The 22,944-nt window shown below is 42.8% G+C and overlaps 1 protein-coding gene across 3 annotated transcripts in view; it reads left to right on the forward strand.

The window, feature by feature from the left end:
- NTRK2 (neurotrophic receptor tyrosine kinase 2) overlaps positions 1 to 22,944 on the forward strand; it is a 331,708-nt gene that overhangs the window by 61,665 nt on the left and 247,099 nt on the right. For all 3 annotated transcript variants that reach the window (XM_042912832.1, XM_042912833.1, XM_042912834.1), the window contains exons 9-11: positions 2,330 to 2,365; positions 5,403 to 5,503; positions 11,802 to 11,901. In XM_042912832.1, the coding sequence (XP_042768766.1) occupies positions 2,330 to 2,365; positions 5,403 to 5,503; positions 11,802 to 11,901 (237 nt within the window). The remainder of the gene's footprint in view (positions 1 to 2,329; positions 2,366 to 5,402; positions 5,504 to 11,801; positions 11,902 to 22,944) is intronic.

The raw sequence follows: 22,944 nt of genomic DNA on the forward strand, positions 1-22,944 counted from the left end.
TTGGACAAACTATGTCCTCAGTCTCAGAGAGTCTGAGATGGTGGGTCAATGTAGTACAAATGAAAGTCTGTATACTTGCATTCAATAACTTTAAAAATATGAGTCAAGTTAATGAATTGCTAAATCAAATAGGTTCTATCTATCTACCTTGGAAAATACATGTTTATAATGACCTGGAAGGGTAGGTTTGAGGATCAAATTCTCCCTGATTCTTGGGCTTCCATGCTGGAACGTAGTGGTTTTGGTAGAGCTGGTTCCTGGTCATAGCCCCTGCCCTGTGCCTCCGATTGTATGGTGAGAGGTAGATGAGAGGCAAAGAGGGTGCACATGGACACCTCAGCTCACCTGCCCTTGCTCGGCCCTCACCCCTCTCCTGGGTCTTGGGTCAGAAGGTGCTCAGACTGATGGTGTGGCCACCTGTGGGCTGACAGATGCGGGGAAAAAGCTAGCTAGTCCTAGGAAGCGTGTGTGTGTGTGGTGTGCGGGGAAGGAAATCTGGGTCCTGGGTCCTGAAGTGAGGTCTAGAAGGCGAGTGTGGACTCTGGTGGACAGGTACCCTTGCGGGTGCAGACCTGTATATTGAGGGCACAGAGTGGGATCTTCTTAAGCAATGGATTAACGAGCAGTTCAAAGAATGACTTGCTCACTTGGGATTACATAACCTTTCCTTCAGTAGGGGTATGCAATAGTCACAGCGATAGGACACCCTTTGTTCCCAGGACTTTGCAAAGGGAAAGGATTTCTGCAGGTGGGTGGGTGCCCTGCATATGACATCACCAGGGCCACCACTGGGATTTTATGCTGCTTTATCCACCGAATTATCCCTCAAATTGCAAGGCAGCCTTCAAGGCCCTTCTCAGGAAGAGCATATCCACTACAAACAATTCTGACAATACATATTAACAAATTGTAACTCAAGACTACTTTGAAGTGGTGTTGGAGATACCGAAACTCAAAATACTATTGAAATATACTGGAATCGATGACTTTGCACGTATTGACGCAGGGCCAACTCCTATGTGGCACTGGTTGTGCGCTGCACAATTTCGGTTCACATAGAGTACAGTCTAAATGGCGCCCCCTAGAGTTATGCCAAGCATGGAATGCTCAGCAGTATGTAGCATCCCTGACTTGACGTGCACAACCATCTACTTGGTGTTTCCCCTGCTAAACTACAGATTCTGTGAGCTGAACTGTGTTGAAATTCTGATTTGAATGTTAGGGCCGTGTTTATCTGCTTCTTCATTTAGACAAACTTATGATTATTTCCTAGGGAATACACGAACAGAAAATTGGCTCAAGTTTCCCTTTATCTGAAATGATATTTTTCTGCTAAGGGTTTAGAAATGAAATGAGACCTGAATAAGCTTTATAGTTTACAAGTAAGTACGTGAAGACTAAAAGGAGAGGAAGTAGAATTGGAAATTTATTTCCTAATCACGTAAAGGTTGTATCAAGTTTTAATTTTATTTCCAAGTAGGCTTTCATGTAGAGACCCAGTTCGTTCCGATTGGAGAGTAAGGAACAGCTTGTTTTGTCACCAGTTCCTGTTGATGTAGATTAAAAAAAAAATGAACACGTTTTTGCAAATTTTCACGGGAATATTTTAAAACTGAGTATTCCTATCGTCTTGGTGCCTAAAGAATCTCCCCCCCACCCCCAAATTCAGTGGCTATGCTTTTGCATTTGTCCCTGACATAACAAACGTAACATTTATTTGTGATCTCTTACACATAAATCATTTCAATAGAGAAAGTATATATATTTTTCTGTGTTATATTAAAGGCAAAGAAAAGGTTTATTTATTAAGCCTTGGCAACCGCCTCCCCCCCACCCCCAACACCAAGTAGAGAGCAAAACCGTGCATTAGTATCATTATTTCAGGCTGGTTAATAACATGTTTGTGAAAGCAAATAGACCTTCCAAAATACACTTTGCAAGTAACACCCAAACCACCAGAGGCTTTATCTTTTGTTGTGGAACATGGTGTGGAGATGGTCTGTCCCTGGAATGAAAAAAAGTACCAGAAATGCAGTTAAAATGGCCAATGGTATAATAGAAACGGTCATCACGCATTGATCGCTGAAGTTTGTCCAGCTATAGTGATTTCTTTTCTTTTCTTGTTTTGAAGGGATGGGGGCTTTGGGGACTGGGGAGGGAAACAACTAACAAGGAGCCAACCAAGAGTTTCAGGTTTTGTGTACCCATCCTATAAAACAACCTATTCAACTGTAAAATCCTCGATATATATTTAACCCATTTTAGTGGGTATACTTAATATTAACTCTGAATGCATACTTATGAATCTTTGCTTTGTTTTGCCTTTTAGGTGCCAACCCAAATTATCCTGATGTAATTTATGAAGGTAGCTATCCTGTTGTCTTTATTTTGTATTTTTTTCAAAATGTTTGTCTGAGATGAAATGAATCAACTAAAAGAGGACCTTTAAGCTCAGTTAAATATACACTTCAAGCATTACATAGGCCACAATATTTCAAAAATCATTCAATATTGATGGCTGTTTTCCCTTGATATTTACAGTGCTTGTAAATAGCATTTTCTCTCTCATGCTCTGTTCTTGGAAGTAGTGAATCCATTCCACTGTAACAGACATTTTGTTTCTATAATTGGGAACTAATTACCTGTTTAAAAGCCATGACTACCAAGAAAAGGGAGGTGTATCAGTTTCTGGCTCTGACAGTAAACCCAATTCAGAATTATGTTTCTTGTATAATAAGGAAGTTTGGCTCACAAACAGGAACCTCAAAAGTAGGGCATGTTTTTAGGTTTGGTTAAATCAGCAGCTCAACCATGTCATCAGGTACCCAAGTTTTTTCATCTTTACACCCCCCCTGCACACTGTGCCCACGTCACGGAAGGCTGGTTTCCCTCATGGTTTTAAGATGATGCCGGCAGAGGGGCCGCTGTTGCTCGCATTGTTGGGAGCAATGGAAGAGCTTCTGAAAGCATTCCAGAAGAAAGGGACCTTTCCCAGAAATCTCCGTCAGTCCTCCTTGAATCTGATTCACGACCCAGTGGGTCATGGTCCATTCTTGCCTCCATTGCTGCTAAGAGGGAATGGTTAACCCTTGGCTAACTGGAGCCATCCCTGAAGTTTAGACCAGCTTCCTCAGAGAATGTCAGTGAAGCCTTGAATAAAATGGGGTTCTGTTAGGAATGTGGAAAGGGAGAATCTAGAAGGTGGACTGCATTAGCTTTTAGCTGGATATCTCCTCTGTACTTTGCTATTTAATGGGATGCCAAGGATGTTTGACTAGGGGTGAAAAATCCATCTTTAACAGATTTCCAGACCTCCCTCATGACCAGGAGGCCTTGCCTCTGTTTGGGGGAAGTGGCAAGCTCAATTTCAAGACTTGTCTCAAAATTTAAGACTGATTAAAAGTTACCTTGGTTAAAATGTCATTAAATATTCAATATTCCATTCTTTAGTTTTATGTACACATTGACATTTTATTCTGTAAAGTGATTCTATATTTGTATGTTTGTTACGTGTGTGTATTTAACTTGAGCTTATTTTAATTAGGGAATCATATTATCTTTACCTGTTTTATGCATGTTAAACTGTATTTCCTTCAAGTTGTTGTTCAGATGATTTTGTGCAGATGATTTGCATATTTTTGTTTTTATTTGTCCCCATTCAGTTTAAAGAAAGAGTATCTCAAATTGTATCACAGAGAGGTATATTTGAATTGTGATTTTACATTTTAAAATAATGTTTTGGACTCCTTTCCAGTAAGTTCAAGACTTTTAAAAATGCTATCTTCCCATTGGCTTCAGGTCCCACTTTGGATCTTTGGGCCAAAAAATATCATGATATCAAACTATAGAGACTTTAATGATTTGATTTTGTATGAGTGGCTCATTAGAATATAAAGAGGTCAAAAATTAGCAAATAGATGATATCTCTTAGTGTTTGGTAGAAATTAATGTTCTAGTCTATTTAAAATGAAAATGGTAATAGTAGTTTTGGAGTAAGACTGGAACAGCAAGCAGAAAATAAATGCTTTTTCTGTTACTTTTTTATTCACATTCAAAGGAACACTCGGCTAATCAAAATATAATTTAAATTTATTGCCCCAAGGCCAGCATGATAGTTCTCCCTAGGAAAGTGTGGCTGGGGCTGACTTAATGAGGTTGTTTGTGTAAGATGGAAATTGCAGTCACCAGATCTGTTTAGAATAAAAATACCAAACGTTGATAAGCAACATTATTTGCAGTAAGTTTATCAAAAATGTTTATGACTCTTTACATGTAATATTACTAATAAAAACTTTCACTAACCCCCCCCCCACACACAAACACACACACACACAAACACAACACAACCAATTGTTTATTTCCATCCTGATCTGTTTAGACTAAAATTGATTCAGAAGATGGCAATGACATTTGAGACATGGTGATGTGAGGACATATTCTCACAATGCTAAACATTGTTGGTGCAGTTCCCTATCTATTAATTCTGAAACTGAAATGTGGACAGTTCACACCTTTTTTTTTATTTAAAAAATTTTTTTAACATTTATTCATTTTTGAGAGATAGAGACAGAGACAGAGTGTAAGTGGGGGAGGGGCAGAGACAGAGGGAGACACAGAATCGGAAGCAGGCTCCAGGCTCTGAGCTGTCAGCTCAGAGCCTGGTGCAGGGCTCAAACTCACGGACCACAAGATCATGACCTGAGCTGAAGTCAGACACGTAAACGACTCAGCCACCCAGGCGTCCCCAGTGAGACCTTTTCACAAAAGTTCTTACATGTACCCAAGTTCACGTCAATGCTCAGTCAGTCCATAGCCCGACTTGCGTGGTTGCCTATTACCCAAATAAGGTGCATGTTCCCTGGAATCAGTGTTTGCTGATGTCAAGGCTGGTTCCTGTTGAGGTTCTGCCACCTTCTTGCCAGTTGACCTTAGACTGGTCATTTAACTGCTCAGATGACTTTCTTTGGCCATAAAGCTGACAGTTAGATTCCATATTTGAAGACCCTTCCAGATCAATAAATGTATGACTCTTTGATGATCGATTCCTTTTCATATCTATATTCTATGCTTCATAAAAAAAAGGGTATATTCTTACCTACAAAATAAAACCCTAAACCTGGTTTAGAATTTGACTGTCAAACCAGTGATGGAAAGATCTGGGTTGTGTAAAATGTGAGCATCATGCAATCCCAGCACTACGGTGGCTTTAACCCAAGAGCTGGGTCATGTTCCGTGCACTGCCCCCCCACGACCCTATCCCCCAGCCGGCTGACAGTGGCTTGGAATCTTATGTTTATGATTTGTCTTGCTTCATTTTTCTGGGTCATACTGTGACCTCATGTTTGTTGGTAGCCTAGTGACAACTTCATGGTTCCTTCTCTTTCCCATTTCTCCAATTTAAGATTATGGGACTGCAGCAAATGACATTGGGGACACCACGAACAGAAGTAACGAAATCCCTTCCACAGATGTGGCGGACAAAAGCGGTCGGGAACATCTTTCGGTGAGTGGCAATCAGTCGCTGTTTCTTAGATTGGCTCTGAGCACTTGAGATGCTTAAATGTTGGAGGGATGGAACTCCTTCAGCACACAACATTTTCACTGCACAGTGTGGATTGGGTGTTGACGTTTGGAAGAATTAAGAGAAGTGATAAACATGCTAGATAGCCTCTGACTTCCTTGCTTCCCCTTTCATGTGCCACTATGGTTACTCGTGGTTCTTATTTCAAATGTCTGCCCTTTAAAAGATTATCACTTTCTAGTGAACTGGGCAGTGTCTCATTTAGGGACATGTGTAATTATTCCTGTCTCCCACACCGTCGCACCTATCTTGTCCAGTATTTTAATAAAAGTCTCATTGCCCACTAAATTTAAGGACTCTAGTAGGTTCCGGAAGCGACTGGCAGTGAGCAGATCTAAAAATGTGAGTGAATATCAGGTCTGTGCTTCTGGAGTTTATACTTCAGTCGGAGCCCTGAGATGTGAATGAAATACCGGCACCTACAATTCAGGTAGAGCAGCAATGGGATGCGAGCAATGGAAATAGAGGGGCGGGCACTGGGCTCCTTCCCGCTGGGAGAGCCAGAGGTGTCTTTGTGGGGTAGGTGGCATTTTCCAGCTGTGCAGGATGGCGGGCATGTAGACCGACAGGAAACAAAGGGAAAGGGCATTTTGGGTGTGTGAACAAGAGCTCACAGCCCGGAAAATGGCTTTGACCGGAAGGTAAGGTGTGTGAAGCATAAAGGTGGCTGTCAGGGGCAAGGTTGGAGTGGAGGCTGTGCCAGGTCATGTGGTTTTAAAACACAGAGCCAGGGGATTAGATTGACTATGCAGGGAGGAGCCTGAAGGGGGCGCGCGTGAGCCCCGGGGCTCCTGTGGGGTTGATCTGTCAGCTGCTGAGACCCAACGCCAACAGCTTCCTTCATTTTTCTCCTCACTTGTCACGAGCACCCAGTCCCTTGTGCCGTGAGCTCCGCCTCCTTATAAACTCCAGAACCATTTGTATCTCCCACCTCCACTGCCACAGGCCCAGGCCAACCCCGTTGGGCTTGGCAAATTATGGCCCGTGGGCCAAGTCCAGCTCCTGACCTGCTTTTATACCATCGGCAGGCTAAGAAGAGCTATTACGTTTTTAAGTGGTTTGAAAACAAATGAATGATATTTTGTGACACATGAACATTGTCTGAAACTCAAATGTCAGTGTCCATAAATAAAGTTTTATTGGAACGCAGTCATGCCCATTTACGTATTGTCCGTGGCTACTTTTGTGCTAGAGTGACGGCTAGAGTAGCCGCAGCAAAGACTGTGTGGTCTGCAAAGTGGGACATATTTAGTATCTGGCCCTTCAAGGAGGAAGTTTACCACGGTTGCTTGTTCCTGGATGACCTTCGTGGCCTTTACCCGTCCCTCCTCTCCCATCTTGTGATCTCCCGCCCTTTCTCCATACAGCAGCCTGAGTGACCTGTGAAGAGCACACATCAGATCACTTTTATTGTCATTCTCAGAGCCTTCCTAATGCAAGTGAAAGAAAACAGGCTGCATATCTTGTCCGTGTCTGTGTCTCTGTCTTCACCTCCCATCCTGCCCTTGTTTTTACCACCTGTCTTTCTTAATGATCTTCCACATGCTCCATCCAGGCTTACTCTTGGCTCACACCCTTTACATTCGCTGTTCCCTCTCTAAGGCACACACTTCCCCACAGTCATCCCATGGCTTTAGCTACCAGGCAGCCGTTGCCATGTTCCATTTTCTTCTGAGCAGTTGTCATTGTCTTTAATTCCCTTGTTTATTTATTGTTTACTTGTTTAATGTCTTTTTTCCCTTCCCTAGAGTCTCTAGTGAGTTTCTAAGTCCAGGCAACCTGGTCAGTGTTTTTCACAGCTGTGTCCCTCATCCCTCGAATAGTATCTGGCACCTAGGAGATAATAAAAATTGTAGACTGATCAGAGTAATGGCAAACGCTGTGGAATGGGTTGCAGAACAGTGAGATTGGAGGCAGTGTGATTAGTGAGGGTCTGGAGTGGTAATAAAGAGGTGTGATGTATGTTTAGACCAGGGCCCTGGTGGTGGGAGCTGGAGGCTCGTAACAGATGTATCTCAGCTGTGACTCAAAATATGCATATCTAGTAAGTACATGGAGACACACACACACACACACACACACACACACACATTTCCAGAGATGATGATATGCAATGCATTGAAATAGCAAGGAAAAATAAATCAGCTGCAGAATGTTTTCTGCTTCCTGCCTTGTGCAATCACTTCAGTTTATTCTCATACCAAACCACTTAATGTTTCGTGGTTTGAGAAAGTTGTTTGTGTACATAAGGAATCCAAGGAGTGTGTGTTAGCCCCACAGGTATGTATGTCTCCCAGTTACTAAAAATTATGTGTCAACTTCAGTTTTCTCTTTTGAGACAAAAATGAGAAATTTAAGCCCCTATTTGGCATATCTCAGTGATGGCTGAACTGTCCACAGTAGGGCCGCTGGAAGGCAAAATCAGTGAAAGTCCTCTTTGTTGAAAGTTGGTACATTACAGGTCCATCTGAGGTCCCTGGAAATCTGTATGAGAGGTGCAAGAAAATGCTTTATAGACTTTAAAGAAAATGTAAAAATTAAATGTTGATCAGGTATTTGATACATGAACAGTCCCTGATCACAGGGAGGATTGTTAGGAGAGTTTCAGAGTCAGGGAACTGACAGAAAAGTTAAAGGTGTTAGAGCATTTGGAAGACAGCCTCAAACACTCTCCTTTCTGGTGCAACAAGTGCTCCTCATGCACCTTGCTGGATTTTTTGAGTGGAATGACCCCTTGTTCTATGCTGAGAGATATCCTCAGATAAAAAGCAACTAACCAACCAATCAACCAACCAATCACCTAACCAACCAACCAACCAACCGACCAACCAGCCCGCAAACCAGCCAACCAACCAAACAACTAACCAGCCAACTAAACAAACAAATACATTTACCCCTACTTGTCTCCCACATAAAGACCACCCGTGCGTCCCAACACATGCACGGTACATGAAACTTTATCAAACAATTCATTGTTGGGAAAACAATTCTTCTCATTGTCATGGGATCCTTTGTTTATTAAAGGAGTCTTTGCATTTAGTGTTGCTTCAATAGGTTTAAATAGTTGCTAGTAGATCACTAACTGATTCCCAGCAGTAGAACCCATTCCCATTTTCCAGGTTGACTTAAACACTCTGTAACAAAATAGAGAAGTCAGGGCAGGTACTATTATCCCCACGTACAAATGAAATGGGGGCTTGCAGAAGCGAAGCATCTGTTACCTCTCATAGCTGGTAAAGGCAAAGTGCCCTATGAACATAGGGGCCAAGTCTTCTGCATGCCAGTCAAGTACTTTCCAAAGTGGGTCAGAGACTGTCTGTGGTCCCCCAGAGAGGTTGGGGGGGCTTAGGGCAAGTCCCCTAACATCTGTCCATCCCCATTTCCTTATCTTTAAAATAGGATTTGAACTTGTTTTTGCAGTTATTCCCTTTCTAGCTGTAGAAGTTTGAAATTTAATAATAAGATAGAGAAACTTAGAGCTATAATACTATGAGCTCTTTCCCATGAAAATGATAGTTAGAAATAAAGATGAAAAACCCACCCCGGGGGCGCCAGGTGGCTCAGTTGGTTGAGCATCTGACTTTGGCTCAGGCCGTGATCTCACAGTTCCTGAGTTTGAGCCCCTTGATGGGCTCGCTGCCGTCAGCAGCGGGAGCCCACTTTGGATCCCCTGTTCCCTCTCTCTCTGCCCCTCCCCAGCTCGTGCTCTCTCAAAAATAAAATGAACATGTAAAAAACACCCCAAATCATTAGGTACGTTTGAGGGAAATAGTCTTAGTTAGAGCACGTTGATCCATAATTAAGCTTTTAGGAATCACAGCCGTTCTGTTTGTATGTAGGCTGCAGAGACAGAGTTAAGTCTGCACGCAGACACTCGCAGAGGTGTTCTGTGGGAGAGCCACTCACAACCGCAGTGCCAGAGGAGAGAATGCTCACACCTTTGTTCCATTCTGGCCAAGGCCTTGGCACGTGCCCTTTCCTGTGCCTTCTTTAACGCTGTCCCCATCTGACATCAGAGAAGGTGTCATGGGAGGATTAGCCATGTGTTTTGATTATCCTGCCTTCCCTCTCAGCCATGTGTTTTGGAGAAACAGTATAAAGAGTAAATCATGGATAAATCACAGGTTTTATACTTGGACAGACTTCAGTTTGAATCCCAAGCTTGGAAGATGTGATCTTGGGTGGCGTATTTAATTTTTTATAAACCTGTTTTATCATCATCATAGCCAAATCAGTTTCCTATCTATTGTGGTGGACTCTGTTCCAAACCCGTTATCTGCATTAACTCACTACGGATTTAAAGAACCTGCTAGGTAGAGTGATTATATTCCCTGTTTCACACAAGAAGAGCGTGAGATGCTTAGAGATTAAGTAATCCTGAGGCCAAGCACCTAATAAGTGGTGAATCTAAATTTCAAACTCACGAGGAACTCCTATTCCTAATCTCTACTCTGTACTGCCTTTCACTCTGAGGTGGGTACATCAGTCAGCATAAGCTCTGCAGTAACAAAAATCCCCAAATCTTGGTGGCTTCAGACAGCAAACGTTCTTTTCTTGCTGCATTGTGTGTATTCACTGGGAGTTCTGTCAGCCTTGTCCTCATTCTAAGACTAGGTGGACAGGAAGCTACTTTTGGAAAGTTAGCGTTTATGAAGGCCCAGAGAAAGAAGCAGTGAGAGCAGGGTTGTCGGCCTTGGCATTATGCCGTTATTATTATGGCTCTTTGTTGTGGGGGCTGTCAGGCATTATGGGATGTTTAGCAGCATCCCTGGTCTTGACCCACTAGATGCTAGCAGTACCCTCCCCCACTTGTGACGATCCCAAATCGACAGATGTCCCCTGGGCGCAGCATTCTCCCTGGTTGAGAAGCACTGCCTCAGTCTAAGATCTCACAGTAGCAGTGGAATCCTCCACTGTCAGGGATGCAAGTCTTACCTCATTGACCAGAACTGGTCACGTGTACCCACCTTACCACGGGGAAGCCAGGCAGTGAATCCTACAAAGAGAAACACAGGGAGAAACAGAAATGCTTGGTAAACAGCATCAGTGATTACCACTGATGGAGATAATAGTATCTTTCTTAAGGATTATTATGCAGATTAAATGCAACAAAGAAGCTTAAGCGTTTAGGTAAGTGTGGACCCCCAAGACAGGTTAGAAAAGGAGTCTGTAAACTACAGTCATATGTTTTTGTAAATAAAGTTTTATTGGCACCCAGGCATGCCCATTTGCTTACATGTTGTCTATGGGTGCTTTCACTGGATACCAGCACAGTTGAAAGGTTGCAAAAGAGACTCTATGGCCCCCAAAGCCTAAAGCATTTACTGTCTGACCCTTTACAGCCAAAATTGGCCACTTCCTGGTTTAGAAAGTCACACTTTTCTTGGGAGCAGGACCTTGGGATGAGCAGCAGGAATGGAAGGAGATGCATCGTCCTGCTTCTATCTTGGCTTCTCAAATGTTAATATGTACTTCATTAACATTACACACTTGTGCCTCTGTGATCTCGCTTAGGGTGGGGGCAGGATTCACGTAGATCTGCAACTACTCTCTCTACTTGTATAATCTGCATGTTGCAATTACGTTTTTAGGCTTAAAAAAACTTTGTATTGACCTCTATCGTACATGCACAAATGTGTGCAAATCCTAAGTCTGCAACTTAATGAGCTTTCACAAATAAACTCACCGGCAGGGGCCCCTCCTGCTCCCTTCTGGGCCTAGTCACAGCTCCAGGGGACTCTGGTTTCTAAGAGCCTCAACAGCCAACTTAGAAAAAAAAAATCTGTTTGTTATGGACAACTTTCTGACATGCACAATGGTAGAGAGCATAGCAAAATGAACCCCACTGTATCTTTCGTCGCTTCAGAAATAACAGTAGTTTGTCATTCAAATTTCATATACTTTCTCTTCTCTCTTCAGGTAAGGCAGCTAGGAGGATAGGCAGATGGGGAGAGCGTAATGTATCTCTATGTCTCCATAATATCAATTACACTGATATTTTTATAAGCTTTAACTTACATTTTCTCATTTGTAAAGTAAGGATAGTAATAAGACCTACATATTCCATTGTAGGGTTGTTGAGGAATAAGGGAGTTGATAGACACAAGGTTCCTGGCAGGACAAGTAGCAAATATGAACGTGTCATCGTCATTATCACCATCATCTGGAGGTAAGGAACCAATGAGCAAGGTCATAACGGCCCTCCCTTCCTTTCCTCTAGGTCTATGCTGTGGTGGTCATTGCGTCTGTGGTGGGATTTTGTCTGCTGGTGATGCTGTTTCTGCTGAAGTTGGCAAGACACTCCAAGTTTGGCATGAAAGGTAAGAAGGGTTGTGTTTATTTTATTTCTTATGTGGAATCATTTTTTGGCTTATGACTAATGCTAATTACCACTAAAGAGAGAAGCAGCTAGATTTACGATGACTAGGTTTTAAGGCTGAAAAAATAGCAACGAGGATATGATACTACAAATCAAGGCAGAGCAAAATAATGTTGATTACCCAGCAGTACCCACTTTCCAATGAGGACAGTTGTCCCAGAAGACACAGAACTGGTTTCCTGAGTATCAAGTGACTAATAATGATATAGGCGAATAGTGCCTGAGTTTTCCTTTGGCTTCAGAAAGGCAGGCGAGGCTTGGTGGCCGTAGGCCAGTTACGGACACGTACTTTGTGCAGAAAGGTCCTTCCTGCTCTACAGTTGACTTCTAGACCTTCTGTGGAATGCTTTTTGTTGTCGCTGCTGCTTTTATAAAGTCTTATCTTCTGAGATTTGAACTGTGTTGGGAAGCAAAATCCGAACAACCTGTGGCTGTACTCTGAAGCTTTGTGAATGAGGTTTTTTTTTTTTTTTAATGGAAAGATTCCTAGCGCTCGATTAAAAAATCCGTGGCTGTGTTGCCGAAGAATAGACCATGGGTCTCTATCAGAGGATTGAAAATTCATTTTAGGGGAAAAATTTGTTAAAATGTTCTTTTTCTAGAAGTAGCCAAGAGTTTTAGTGATTGAAAAGCATTTGCTCCGAAGTTTAAACTTATGTATTGACTAACATGTTACTGTTGAATTTTGTGTGGTCTCTCATAAATGGCCACTAGCTTGGGAAAGCTGTGAAGGTTTAGTGGTGGCTTAGTTTTGTTGCAGACAATGTGGCGGGTTTTCTTGATCTGTATGGTTCATTACAATTACTATTCGTGTTCCTTACTTATTTGGAAGTGATGTTTATGTAGCAGCAGGCCATCCAGCATATACCTGGCTCTGGGGTGGAGTGGATCCATTTCTGACGTTCCGTCCTCTCCCTCTATTGGTGTCCATGATCAAAATCCCTAAAGCTGAAATGAACAGGGAGGAGTGGTGGTAAATTGGGCCTTGAAAAGCCCCCAGATCTCCTCGTGACATTCCTTGACCTGCTGATTTCTTGACATTTCTTTTGGAAGAGGAAGAGATCTCTCATTCTCCAATTATAAATAAGGCCTGGAAGAGAGACCGTACTATGGTGATTTTAATTAGTCCTGTAATGGTGGTTTACAAACTTGACTTTTTTTTTTTAAATATTTGTGGTTTAAAACAAATTATTTATTTTAAGAGAGAGAGAGAGAGAAAGAGAGAGAGAGAGAGAGGACGTACATTCACAGACACGAGCACCGGTGGGTGCAGGGAGAGAGAGAGAATCCTGAACTCAGGAACCCGGAGATCATGACCTGAGCTGAGATCAAGAGTCAGGTGCTTAACCAACTGAGCCACCCAGGTGCTCCTACACACTTGACTTTGTATCCACAAGTCCTAGAGGGCTTGTGAAAACACAGATTTCTGGGCCACCCCGAGAGTTTCTGATTTAATAGGTCTGAGGTGGGCCTGAAACCTGGCATTTCTAACAGTTTCCATGGGACGCCGGTACTGCTATAGCACAAGCATTCCTGGGGAATCAGCGTTCTATGGGATCAACGTGGGCTAGCACCTTCTGTGGGACAAGATGGGGGAGGGGCATTGCTTTGCAGACCTTTCTGGGTCCCTGTGTTCACTTGGCACCTAGGTCCAGGCTAGGCTGCTGTTCTCTGCATTTCAGCCAGCCACTGTGGCATTTTGTTTTCCTCATTCTGATCAGGTGCTCTGTTTCCTTAGAGGCATTTGGAGTGGATGTCTCCAAGCAGGGATTTTACTGGAGAGAGTCAGATACGAGCACCATACTTCCCACATCTTGAGGGTTTAGTTTGAGATCTTTCATCTCATGGGCTCTTCAGAGAGAAAATTTGTCTAGGTTCTACAGGGAGCCGCACAAAAGCTTTGGAAACCCTAGGGACAGTATTCAGGAGGCACCCCATCCCAGCTCTGTGTTAAGGAAAACAACCGACACAATGATCTGTAAACGTTCACATACTCTGAGGTGCAGTGATGGAGGAGAGTAAAGGGTAGACATTTATTTCAGAGAAGATTATATTTCATATAGAGACTCCAGAACAAAGACTGAAACAGTATTTTTATTTGGATAATTCGGGATGATTACTGCGAAAGCACCTACATGTCCCGAACATGTATAACCTAAGGGTATCCTTAATGAATTGTAAGAAAGATCTTGCTGAACCTTGTCCCAGAGCCAGTAAATGACTTCCTTCAGGCAGTAGCTGCGATGTCGTATGTTTCACTCCCTTATTTCCAAACATAAATAAAATTGTTTTAAAGAAAAGTGTCTTGGAGACTCATGGTCTTATTTAGAATAGTTTCTTTTTCTATTTTTAACCTCACATCTATCCGTGCCATGGTTTGAACACAAAGGGCCTGAGCTGAAGTTATTGTTTTACTAGTCAGATTCTGAGTTGATAATTTTGGGGGGTCTAGAAGGGAAGATGAGGGCCAATGAAGCTGCATGAAAAGTGGTAGTTAAACATTAATAGAAGTTAATGTACTTTAAATGCTATGAGTGCTGGGATCACTGCTGAAAAATGGTGTGCCTTAAAAAGGGAAGAATGGAAAACCACAATCATACCTCCTGAAATAACCAGGAAACGTGTGAGTGGTGATTCCTCAGTAACGATGATATGAAATGTGCATAGCCTTGGCCAGAACCAATGCCTTCGTTCTGTGTGATGTGCAAATGAGCTATTCCAAATGTAATTCTTGCCCTCAGAAGCACCTTCGGGGATTCTACCTCCGTTCCCATTCCCTCGTCCTGGAGACAGATTGAGAGAGCAGGGTGGCAGCCCGCCCACCCACCAGGCATTTACGGCCTCTTGCCCATCCCGGCATCGCAGACTTCAGGCTCCAGTGTCGACCGTTCCAATCACAGTAGCAGCCTCAGGATCATAAACCATACTTTACGCCTGTTGATTGGAAGGGCCTGGGGTAACCAGAAACCTCTTTAAATCACATTGCAGCAGAATACAGGGAAACTCAAGCTCCGGACTGACCTGAGGACCCAAGCGTTATTGATGGCATTGCTTCCACGGGAAGGTGATCTGTAAATAACAAACCTGGGAGTTCAATCTAGATTTTAGAATATAACCAGTGAGTGGTGGCATGTTCTCCGGAGGTGGGTTTATGTGACTGGAAGCTTCCTAGGGTTAATTCTCTGTTCTGTCCATTCACTGCAACCAAAGACTGATGGGAGCTGTCTTGCCCATGGAGTCCTAACTGTGAGCTCTACACGGCCTGTAGTGGTCTTGTCCATCATCCAAATTGGCACTCAATAAGTATTAACTGACTGAATGAATGATCACAGAGAATTGTTAACTCCATTCACTTTAGTAAATGGAAAACAGTTAATATTTGGAGGATCGCTCATATGTGAATGGTTAAAGAGAAATTTCAGAGCTTTTCTGAGTTTTTAAGGGGTCAAAGTCCCTCCCTCCCCACCCCCTCCTTTACTTGATGGTTCCAGATAAGTAATGGCCCCAAACAGGAGGTTACTTTGCTAGGTTTTCTCTTAGGATTTGTGGGTTTTCACACAGTTTTATTTAAGTTTATTTATTTTGAGAGAGAGAGCAAGAGAGTGAGCAGGGGAGGAGCAGAGAGAGAGGCAGAGACAATCCCAAGCAGGTTACCTGCTGTCAGCACAGAGCCCTATGTGGGGCTCAAACTCACAAACTGTGAGATCATGACCTGAGCCGAAATCAAGAGTCAGACGCTTAATCGACTGAGCCACCCAGGTGCCCCTTCACACTCTGTTTTAAACAATTAGTGTTGTTTAAGTGTGGAGGGTTCACTATGGCTTTCCATTTTGCACACGAGCTTCTTCAATTTCTGCCTCTCTGCTTTTGAATGTATGGCCTTGGAGTATGTGTCTTTGTCTAGCTTTGAAGCTGGCAGAAGGGCCTCACAGCGAGTGGCTCCTGTCTTGGCGCTAACCTAGGATTTATCTTTCGTTAATGCTGAATATATTTGAAGCTTCTTATTGCCAGCGTTCAATAGACTACTGGCCCTTTGTCGTTAAAAATGTCAGGAAGTAGAATTTACCCCAGTGTGTTTTTCTGTGCTCATTTTTATGTCTTTACACCATCCAATTGCTTTTTGGTTGAATAACTGGTTCCCATATTCACAGAAGCCCTGAATAAAGGTCTCTGTTAGTGCTTGGTCATCTGCATAGGGATTATTTATACATGCGCTTAACATGGATCTATGTCTATGTCTGTATCCATACCCTTATACATAGATGCATGATTTTATCCCTTTTTTCTTGAGGATCCTCTGACTTATTTTAATTTCAGTTTCCACTGAAACAGGGCTCCAGGACTTTTCCAGAGCCCCCGTGTTGCTCAAGGAACAGGCAACCAGGCCTCCGGGTGCTCTTACCTGGAGCGTGTTGTAACCAAGTCTCGTGCTCAGTTGTCACATTGCTTCCTGGCTCTCTTTCTTCACTGAAGATGTGGAAAGTGTTCAGGACGGGGAAATGCAAGCATCAGGGGGCACAAGGGCTGCCAGGCTTTCCAAGAGCATCCACTTTGGACGCCCGGCCTGGTGGCATGGATGGTGTGCAGGCCTGGAAAAAATAGGAGAGAGAGCCAGAAGGGTGGAGGGGCCGTGGCATTTGCCACCCTGGCGGGGGAGTCGTGACCATCAACTTTGTGTTCCTCGCATTTTCTGAAGGGAATCCACACAGCTATTTATTTCCTGAGTACCAGTGCGTGCTTCCTCCTTCTAGAGTAAATATATCCAAGTGACCCGAAGAGATCCCACAGGAGGAAATGGAAGAGGAAGCCCTTTCTCTCCTTCCGTGTGGACAGCCTGCAGATTTCGTCTGCAGCCTCCTGTCCTTGCACGTAAACCGCTGATGTGCCCTCATTCCCACCATGTGAGCTGCAGATCTTTTCCAGTTCGCAGTTGACCAAAACGCTGCACTCCGTGAGAGTGCAGTGCCGGCCTCTCTTCACTTCAGCTTCAAGGTCCATGGCTTGGCTTTCCTTTTTTTTTTTTTTTTTTTACATTTACTTATTTTTGAGAAACAGAGTGAGACAAAGCGTGAGTGGGGGAGGGGCAGAGAGAGAAGGAGACACAGAATCTGAAGCAGGCGCCAGGCTCTGAGCAAGCGGTCAGCACAGAGCCCAATGCGGGGCTTGAACCCACAAACTGTGAGATCATGACCTGAGCCCAAGTCGGGCGCTCAGCTGACTGAGCCACCCAGGCACCCCGGCTTTCCTCTTATACATGATCTTCTAAAGGTCTTTCAACAGCAGCCCCAAATTGGGTTATTTAAAAATAGTCATAAACATATAGTGGGACTGAAGCTAGAGAAGGTGAAGGTTAAAGCCTTTTCTATGAACTGAAAGCAATTCTGTAAAGTTGAGGAGGTTGACTAACAGATATTTGGATCAACTTTTTAAAAGAAGGAAAAATGTGTTCGCAAGCCAGAAGCGCAGTTGTAGAAACATCTGGAAGGACAAACTGTTTTCCATATGCACCCCCACTGTTTTTTTTTTTAAACACAAATAGCTTTAAAAAATTATAACAGTAACACATGAATGCATTCTTGTTTTTCACAGTTTCCAGCAGTTTGGCAATATGTGCAGCCAAAAGTGGGATTGCACTTGACCCTCCTCTCTTACTCCCCTTTCCACTGCGAGGGAGAACTTTCTTTAACCATCCAGAATGCATATGTTATGTAAATAATGAAATCTGTGGCTTCACTTAGTAGGTAGATAATCAAACAGACTCATTTTTGGTTGCAATAAAGAACTTTTAATCCCAAACCAAGGCTGCAACTGTTTTAAGGTAGCACTTTGCCTTGTGGATCTTTCTGTGTCAGTTCCTGGGTATCTCATGCGTTCTGTTTCATAGTCTTTCTGAGTAGTCTGCTACCAGTTTCCTTGGGTCTGAAACCTGCCTCTGCCAGGTGTAAGCTGTGTGACTTTAAACAACTTTCTCATCCTCCCTGGCCTCAGTATCTCCGTCTGGAATGGGGCAATAATTGTGGGGCACTCTCCCACCTCATAGGGCTGTTGTGAGATACACTGAGTGTATGTATATTTGCACTCAGGAAAGTTCCTGGCATGTAGTAATTGTTACGATTATTATTACTGACCAATTGTGATTTATTGTCTCCTTTTTTTAAATTTTTTTTTAATTTTTTTTTAACATTTATTTATTTTTGAGACAGAGAGAGACAGAGCATGAACAGGGGAGGGGCAGAGAGAGAGGGAGACACAGAATCTGAAACAGGCTCCAGGCTCTGAGTGGTCAGCACAGAGCCTGACGCGGGGCTCGAACTCACGGACTGCGAGATCATGACCTGAGCCGAAGTCAGACGCTTAACCGACCGAGCCCCCCAGGCGCCCCTCCTTTTTTTTTTTTTTAAGTTTATTTATTTTGAGAGAGAGTGAGGGAGAGAGTGGGAGCGGCAGAGAGAGAGGGAGAGAGTGAGAATCCCAAGCAGGCTCCGCGCTGTCAGCACAGAGCCTGACGCACGGCACTATCTCACGAACCATGAGATCATGACTGGAGCCGAAATCAAGACCAGATGCTTAACCCACTGAGCCATCCAGGTGCCCCTATTGTCTCCTTTTAATGTTTATGTTGTTATGTTTTAAAGTTTATATTTATGCCACGTTTTCAGCAAAGTATTTCAAATAATGCCTTACATATAAAGATTGATACTTGGAGTGGATTGCTGAGCAAAAAGTTGTGTATACTTTGTATGTTGATAGATTATCTTGCATAAATGCTTTGTCAGTCTTACTCTCACCAGTAGTAGGTGAGGGTATCCTTTGTTTATACTTTCATCTGTATCAGATATTATCCATCTTTTATATTTTTGCCAATTCAGTTAAAGTGATAGTGTGATGAATAACAAGGTAAAACATCTTCATCAGTGACCAATGAGAAGGAATGTTCATTTTGCTGGTTGATTTGCTGACTTACTTTATACGTTATATACATTCATCTTTTATGGATTATATAGGTTGCTCTAATGCTTTTGTAGGCTTTACCTTTTTTAAAGAGTGTCTTTTGGTAGGGGCACCTGGGTGTCTCAGTCAGTTAAGCATCTGATTTTGGCTCAGGTCACGATCTCACTTTTCATGAGTTTGAGCCTTGCATCAGGCTCTGTGCTCACAGCGCAGAACCTGCTTGGGATCCTCTCTTTCTCTCTCTGCCCCTCCCCTGCTCATTCTCTCTCTCCCTCAAAGAATAATACATAAACATTAAAAAAAATAGCATCTATTGGTAAACAAAAGATTTATTTACCTTTTTATAGAAGCAAACGTGCCCATCTTTTTCATCTAAGCTTTACTTCTTACTTAGGAAGGCTTCTCCTCTCTAAGGTTGTAAACATACTTCCTAATATTTCTTTCATTAGTTTTACTCTGTGTGTGTGTGTGTGTTAACTTAGCATTTTAATCTTTTTGAATTTTTTTTTCAACTTGGTGTTAAGTACTTTGTTTTTCCCCCTCCAGAGATAGATAAAGATATTTGCACAAATTTTCATGTGACATTTTCAGAGAGACCAAGAATATTATTTTAACTTTCTGGAATCAGAAAACCCCTAATAAAACAAAAAAGAGACTTTGGAAACGTAGCATTTAACTCTTTTGGAAAGTAAGTAATGAGCTTTGTTGATTCTCATTTATGGGAGTGTAAGCCTCACCAGGTAGTATCAGAGAATGTAGGTTTTCACAGGAACTTTTTTTTTTTTTACTGCCCTCCTCCCTGCTTCAGATTGAACTCAAAGTATATTGTCATGGTCTCTTAATGGAGAATTGTAAAACAATTTTCAGATATCCACGAAAAGACATTCAGTGGAAAGAGTTGTGGGTAATTTGACAGATTGCAAATTTATTGGAAAAAGGGGATTAGCTCAAGTGTTCCTTTTCTGTCATTTGGAGCGTGTTATACAAAACGTTTCCCCATACATTTGTGAGGTGAAAATCTGTTCTCCAATCTCTCTTCCATCTTTTAAGGCCGACATTTGGGTTATGTCTCTGTGAGGACAGAACATGCTTATTCTTTGCAGCAGACTGATCATGGGTGTAGAACTTTCAGGAAATGGCTCCACTGGGAAACAGGAAGCACCAGCTTTTCTCCCCTTAGCCTTGCAAGTGCCCTGACCTCGGACTTTTTAAATGACCTGCCTTACTTGGGCAATGCACCCCCCCCTCCACCCCGCCCCAGCCCAGTGTGGTTCAGGGGAGGGCCCGTGCCTTCCTGAAGTGTTTAAAGTGCACAAGTATCATTTAGGGACCTTCCACACTCCTAGTGTTTCGCTAAAAGATGAAGGATCCCTTAAGAAATTAGGTTTTGCAGTTAAAAGTCAGGAAAAATCATTCCCCTTTCTATGGTTTCGGCAAACCCTGTGGCGAGCCCACTTTGACCTCCTCACAGAGGTCATGGCATACTTTCCAAAGGACTTCCCAGATCAGTACATCTGGGGTGTTCTTCTCCACTCCATTCCCATTTCTCTCCTTTTAACCTTTCTTTTTTTTCCCCGCCTTTCATTTTGTTCTTCCCCGTCTCTGTGCTCCCTAATTTCACATTCTTCCCCTCTCTTTTGGTTTTCTTCCTCTTCATTCCTAGCATCTGCTTTTGGTGGACAAGCTTTTCAGAATGTACGAAGAGGACAGATAATAGCTTGGCTTAAATTCTAACATATGCTTCGATTTTATCTTCCTTTCTTTTGGGCAAAGAGACTGAATGACTCTGGGAATAAATTTAGCTCTAAATCAGCAGAATTGTCCCGTGGCACTTTGGAAAACAGTCTGTTCGAATTCTGCACATCCTTCATGTTTGTAACTTGCTAACTCTTCAGTCTTCAAACCTAGGAGCATAGAGGAATATACTATTAGAGACTCATGAATCAGACAGGCTTGGGTTCAAATCCCAGATCTCCTACCTGCTATCCATAACTTGGGAGGAATTTTTTAAACTCTAAATCTTAGATTCCTCTTTGGTTAAATGAGGAAATAATACCATCTCTCAGGTGATTATAAGAATTAAATTAGTGCTTAGTTTAGTGATTGGCTCACTGAACTAATTCCATAAAAGGTAGTTATTTTTCAGACTTATGTTATAGTAATAATACATCATGAAGGAAAAGATCATGGGGAGAGTCCCATCTGAGTTTATATTGAGTCTGAATTGCAGAAAAATGTGCCATGTGTATACAGTGTATATTAGTGTTTTCAGGCTTATTTATGAGTTGAGTTTATAGAAAAAATTGTAATTATAATGTGTCTGTAGTTTATGGACATGCATTATGAATATAAAGCTGCTGAAACATGTTTGTGTTAAACCCTTCATTCTTTAAAGGCACTAGGTTTGAATTATTGAAAATTCTTAATTTTATTGTCCGTTGAATGATTCACCTGTTAAAATTGTTTTGAGTTTATAAGAAGTCTCTTTTATTCATTGATAGATTGGATATGTACGCTTTACTGGGTTTTTGGGGGGAGGGCGGGGGAGAGGCACTTACCATAGGGAAGGGGCAGGAAGGGAAGTTAGGGGTGGGGTGGGGTAGAAACCCCCTCTCCTCAGAGCTCATGGAGCCTCCTGTTCAAATGTGCTTCCCTGCTTCCCTCTTGCATGGAGATTACAGCTGGGAAAGCGATTTCTTTTAACAAAACTAGGCTCTAATATATTTTTTAAGACTTTATTTTTAAGCAAGCTCTACACCCAATGTGGGGCTCAAACTCACAAGTCTGAGATGAAGAATCACGTGTTCTTCCAACTGAGCCAGCCAGGTGCCCCCAAAGTAGCCTTTGACTTTTGATATATTTACAGCCTGCTAGAGATGAAAAGAGGGCTATTGGAGAATATAAATTCTTCTTTACACTGTCGATTTTCATCCATGTTATTATATCCATAGACCAAGACGCTGCATTTCCTGCGAGAGAAGCCAAGGCTTGAGCAGGCAGATGGCAGTGGGAGATCGTGGTTTTCGTCAAGGCATCAGCAAAAGTAGAAGTCACTGGCTTCTTCTGTGATTGTCCAGAAGCTTTAGAGGTCCGAGGATAGAGAGAATGAGAGGGAGGGAAGAAGGGACAAAGGAGGAGAGAGAGAGAGAGAGAGAGGGAGACAGAGATCTTCATTCTGTTAGTACTGAGTCATTAGTACTAAGTTGTTAGCACTAAGAAGCTAATACCCAGAATTGAAAGCAGACGTGTCTTCTCCAGCCTGAGTAGTGACAGTGGAAGGCAAGAAGGGAGCGTGAGTTCAGGAGCGGAGGTGGTGTGGGAGCGGAGAATGTTGGGAATGAGGTGGTGTTCCTATTTACGGTCATAGTTGTCCACGTTAGTAGTCCTGGAGAGACCTGAGGGGAGTCAGTCACCCAACTGAGCCTTTCCCACACTTCCTTCCTAGATCATCCCTGACAGGAAATTGGGTGAAGACCAGAAATAACAGTACAGGAATGAAAGGCATCTGAGGGTCCCCTCCAGGTTCAATGTCTACCATCCTGTTACAAAACCAGCGAAAACAATCACACACTCACTAGAAGAGTCTGCCATGTACTTCTGGTGATATCTTTTATTATTTTGGTGCACAGTGAGCTATTGAGATAGTCTTTTTTTTTCCCTCCACTGTGCAACCACGGTCTCCTTCTTATGAACGTAAGAAATATGATGTCTGCATGGCAATCCCAGACAATTATGGGCAAGCACAGAAAATTCTGTTTGTTCCGCCAAGTCAGGGTCTCTCACACTGGTCTCTCCTCTCCATTTCCTCAGGTTGCATTTCAGTTTCTGGACAATGGTGCGGATTATGTGGGATCTGTGCCTGGACACACGATGGTCTCCCTAATTTATTACTCTCATGCCATTATGGGCTTGGGATTGCTCTGGCTTCCTAGCCACCTTTGTAGGTCTTCCCAGAAAGGTGGACTCAGGCTTCTTCAATTTTTTTTTTTATGTTTATTTGTTTAGTTTGAGAGTGAGAGAGTGTACGTGCACG

Source organism: Panthera leo, chromosome D4, assembly GCF_018350215.1.
Source record: "Panthera leo isolate Ple1 chromosome D4, P.leo_Ple1_pat1.1, whole genome shotgun sequence".
NCBI lineage: Eukaryota > Metazoa > Chordata > Mammalia > Carnivora > Felidae > Panthera > Panthera leo.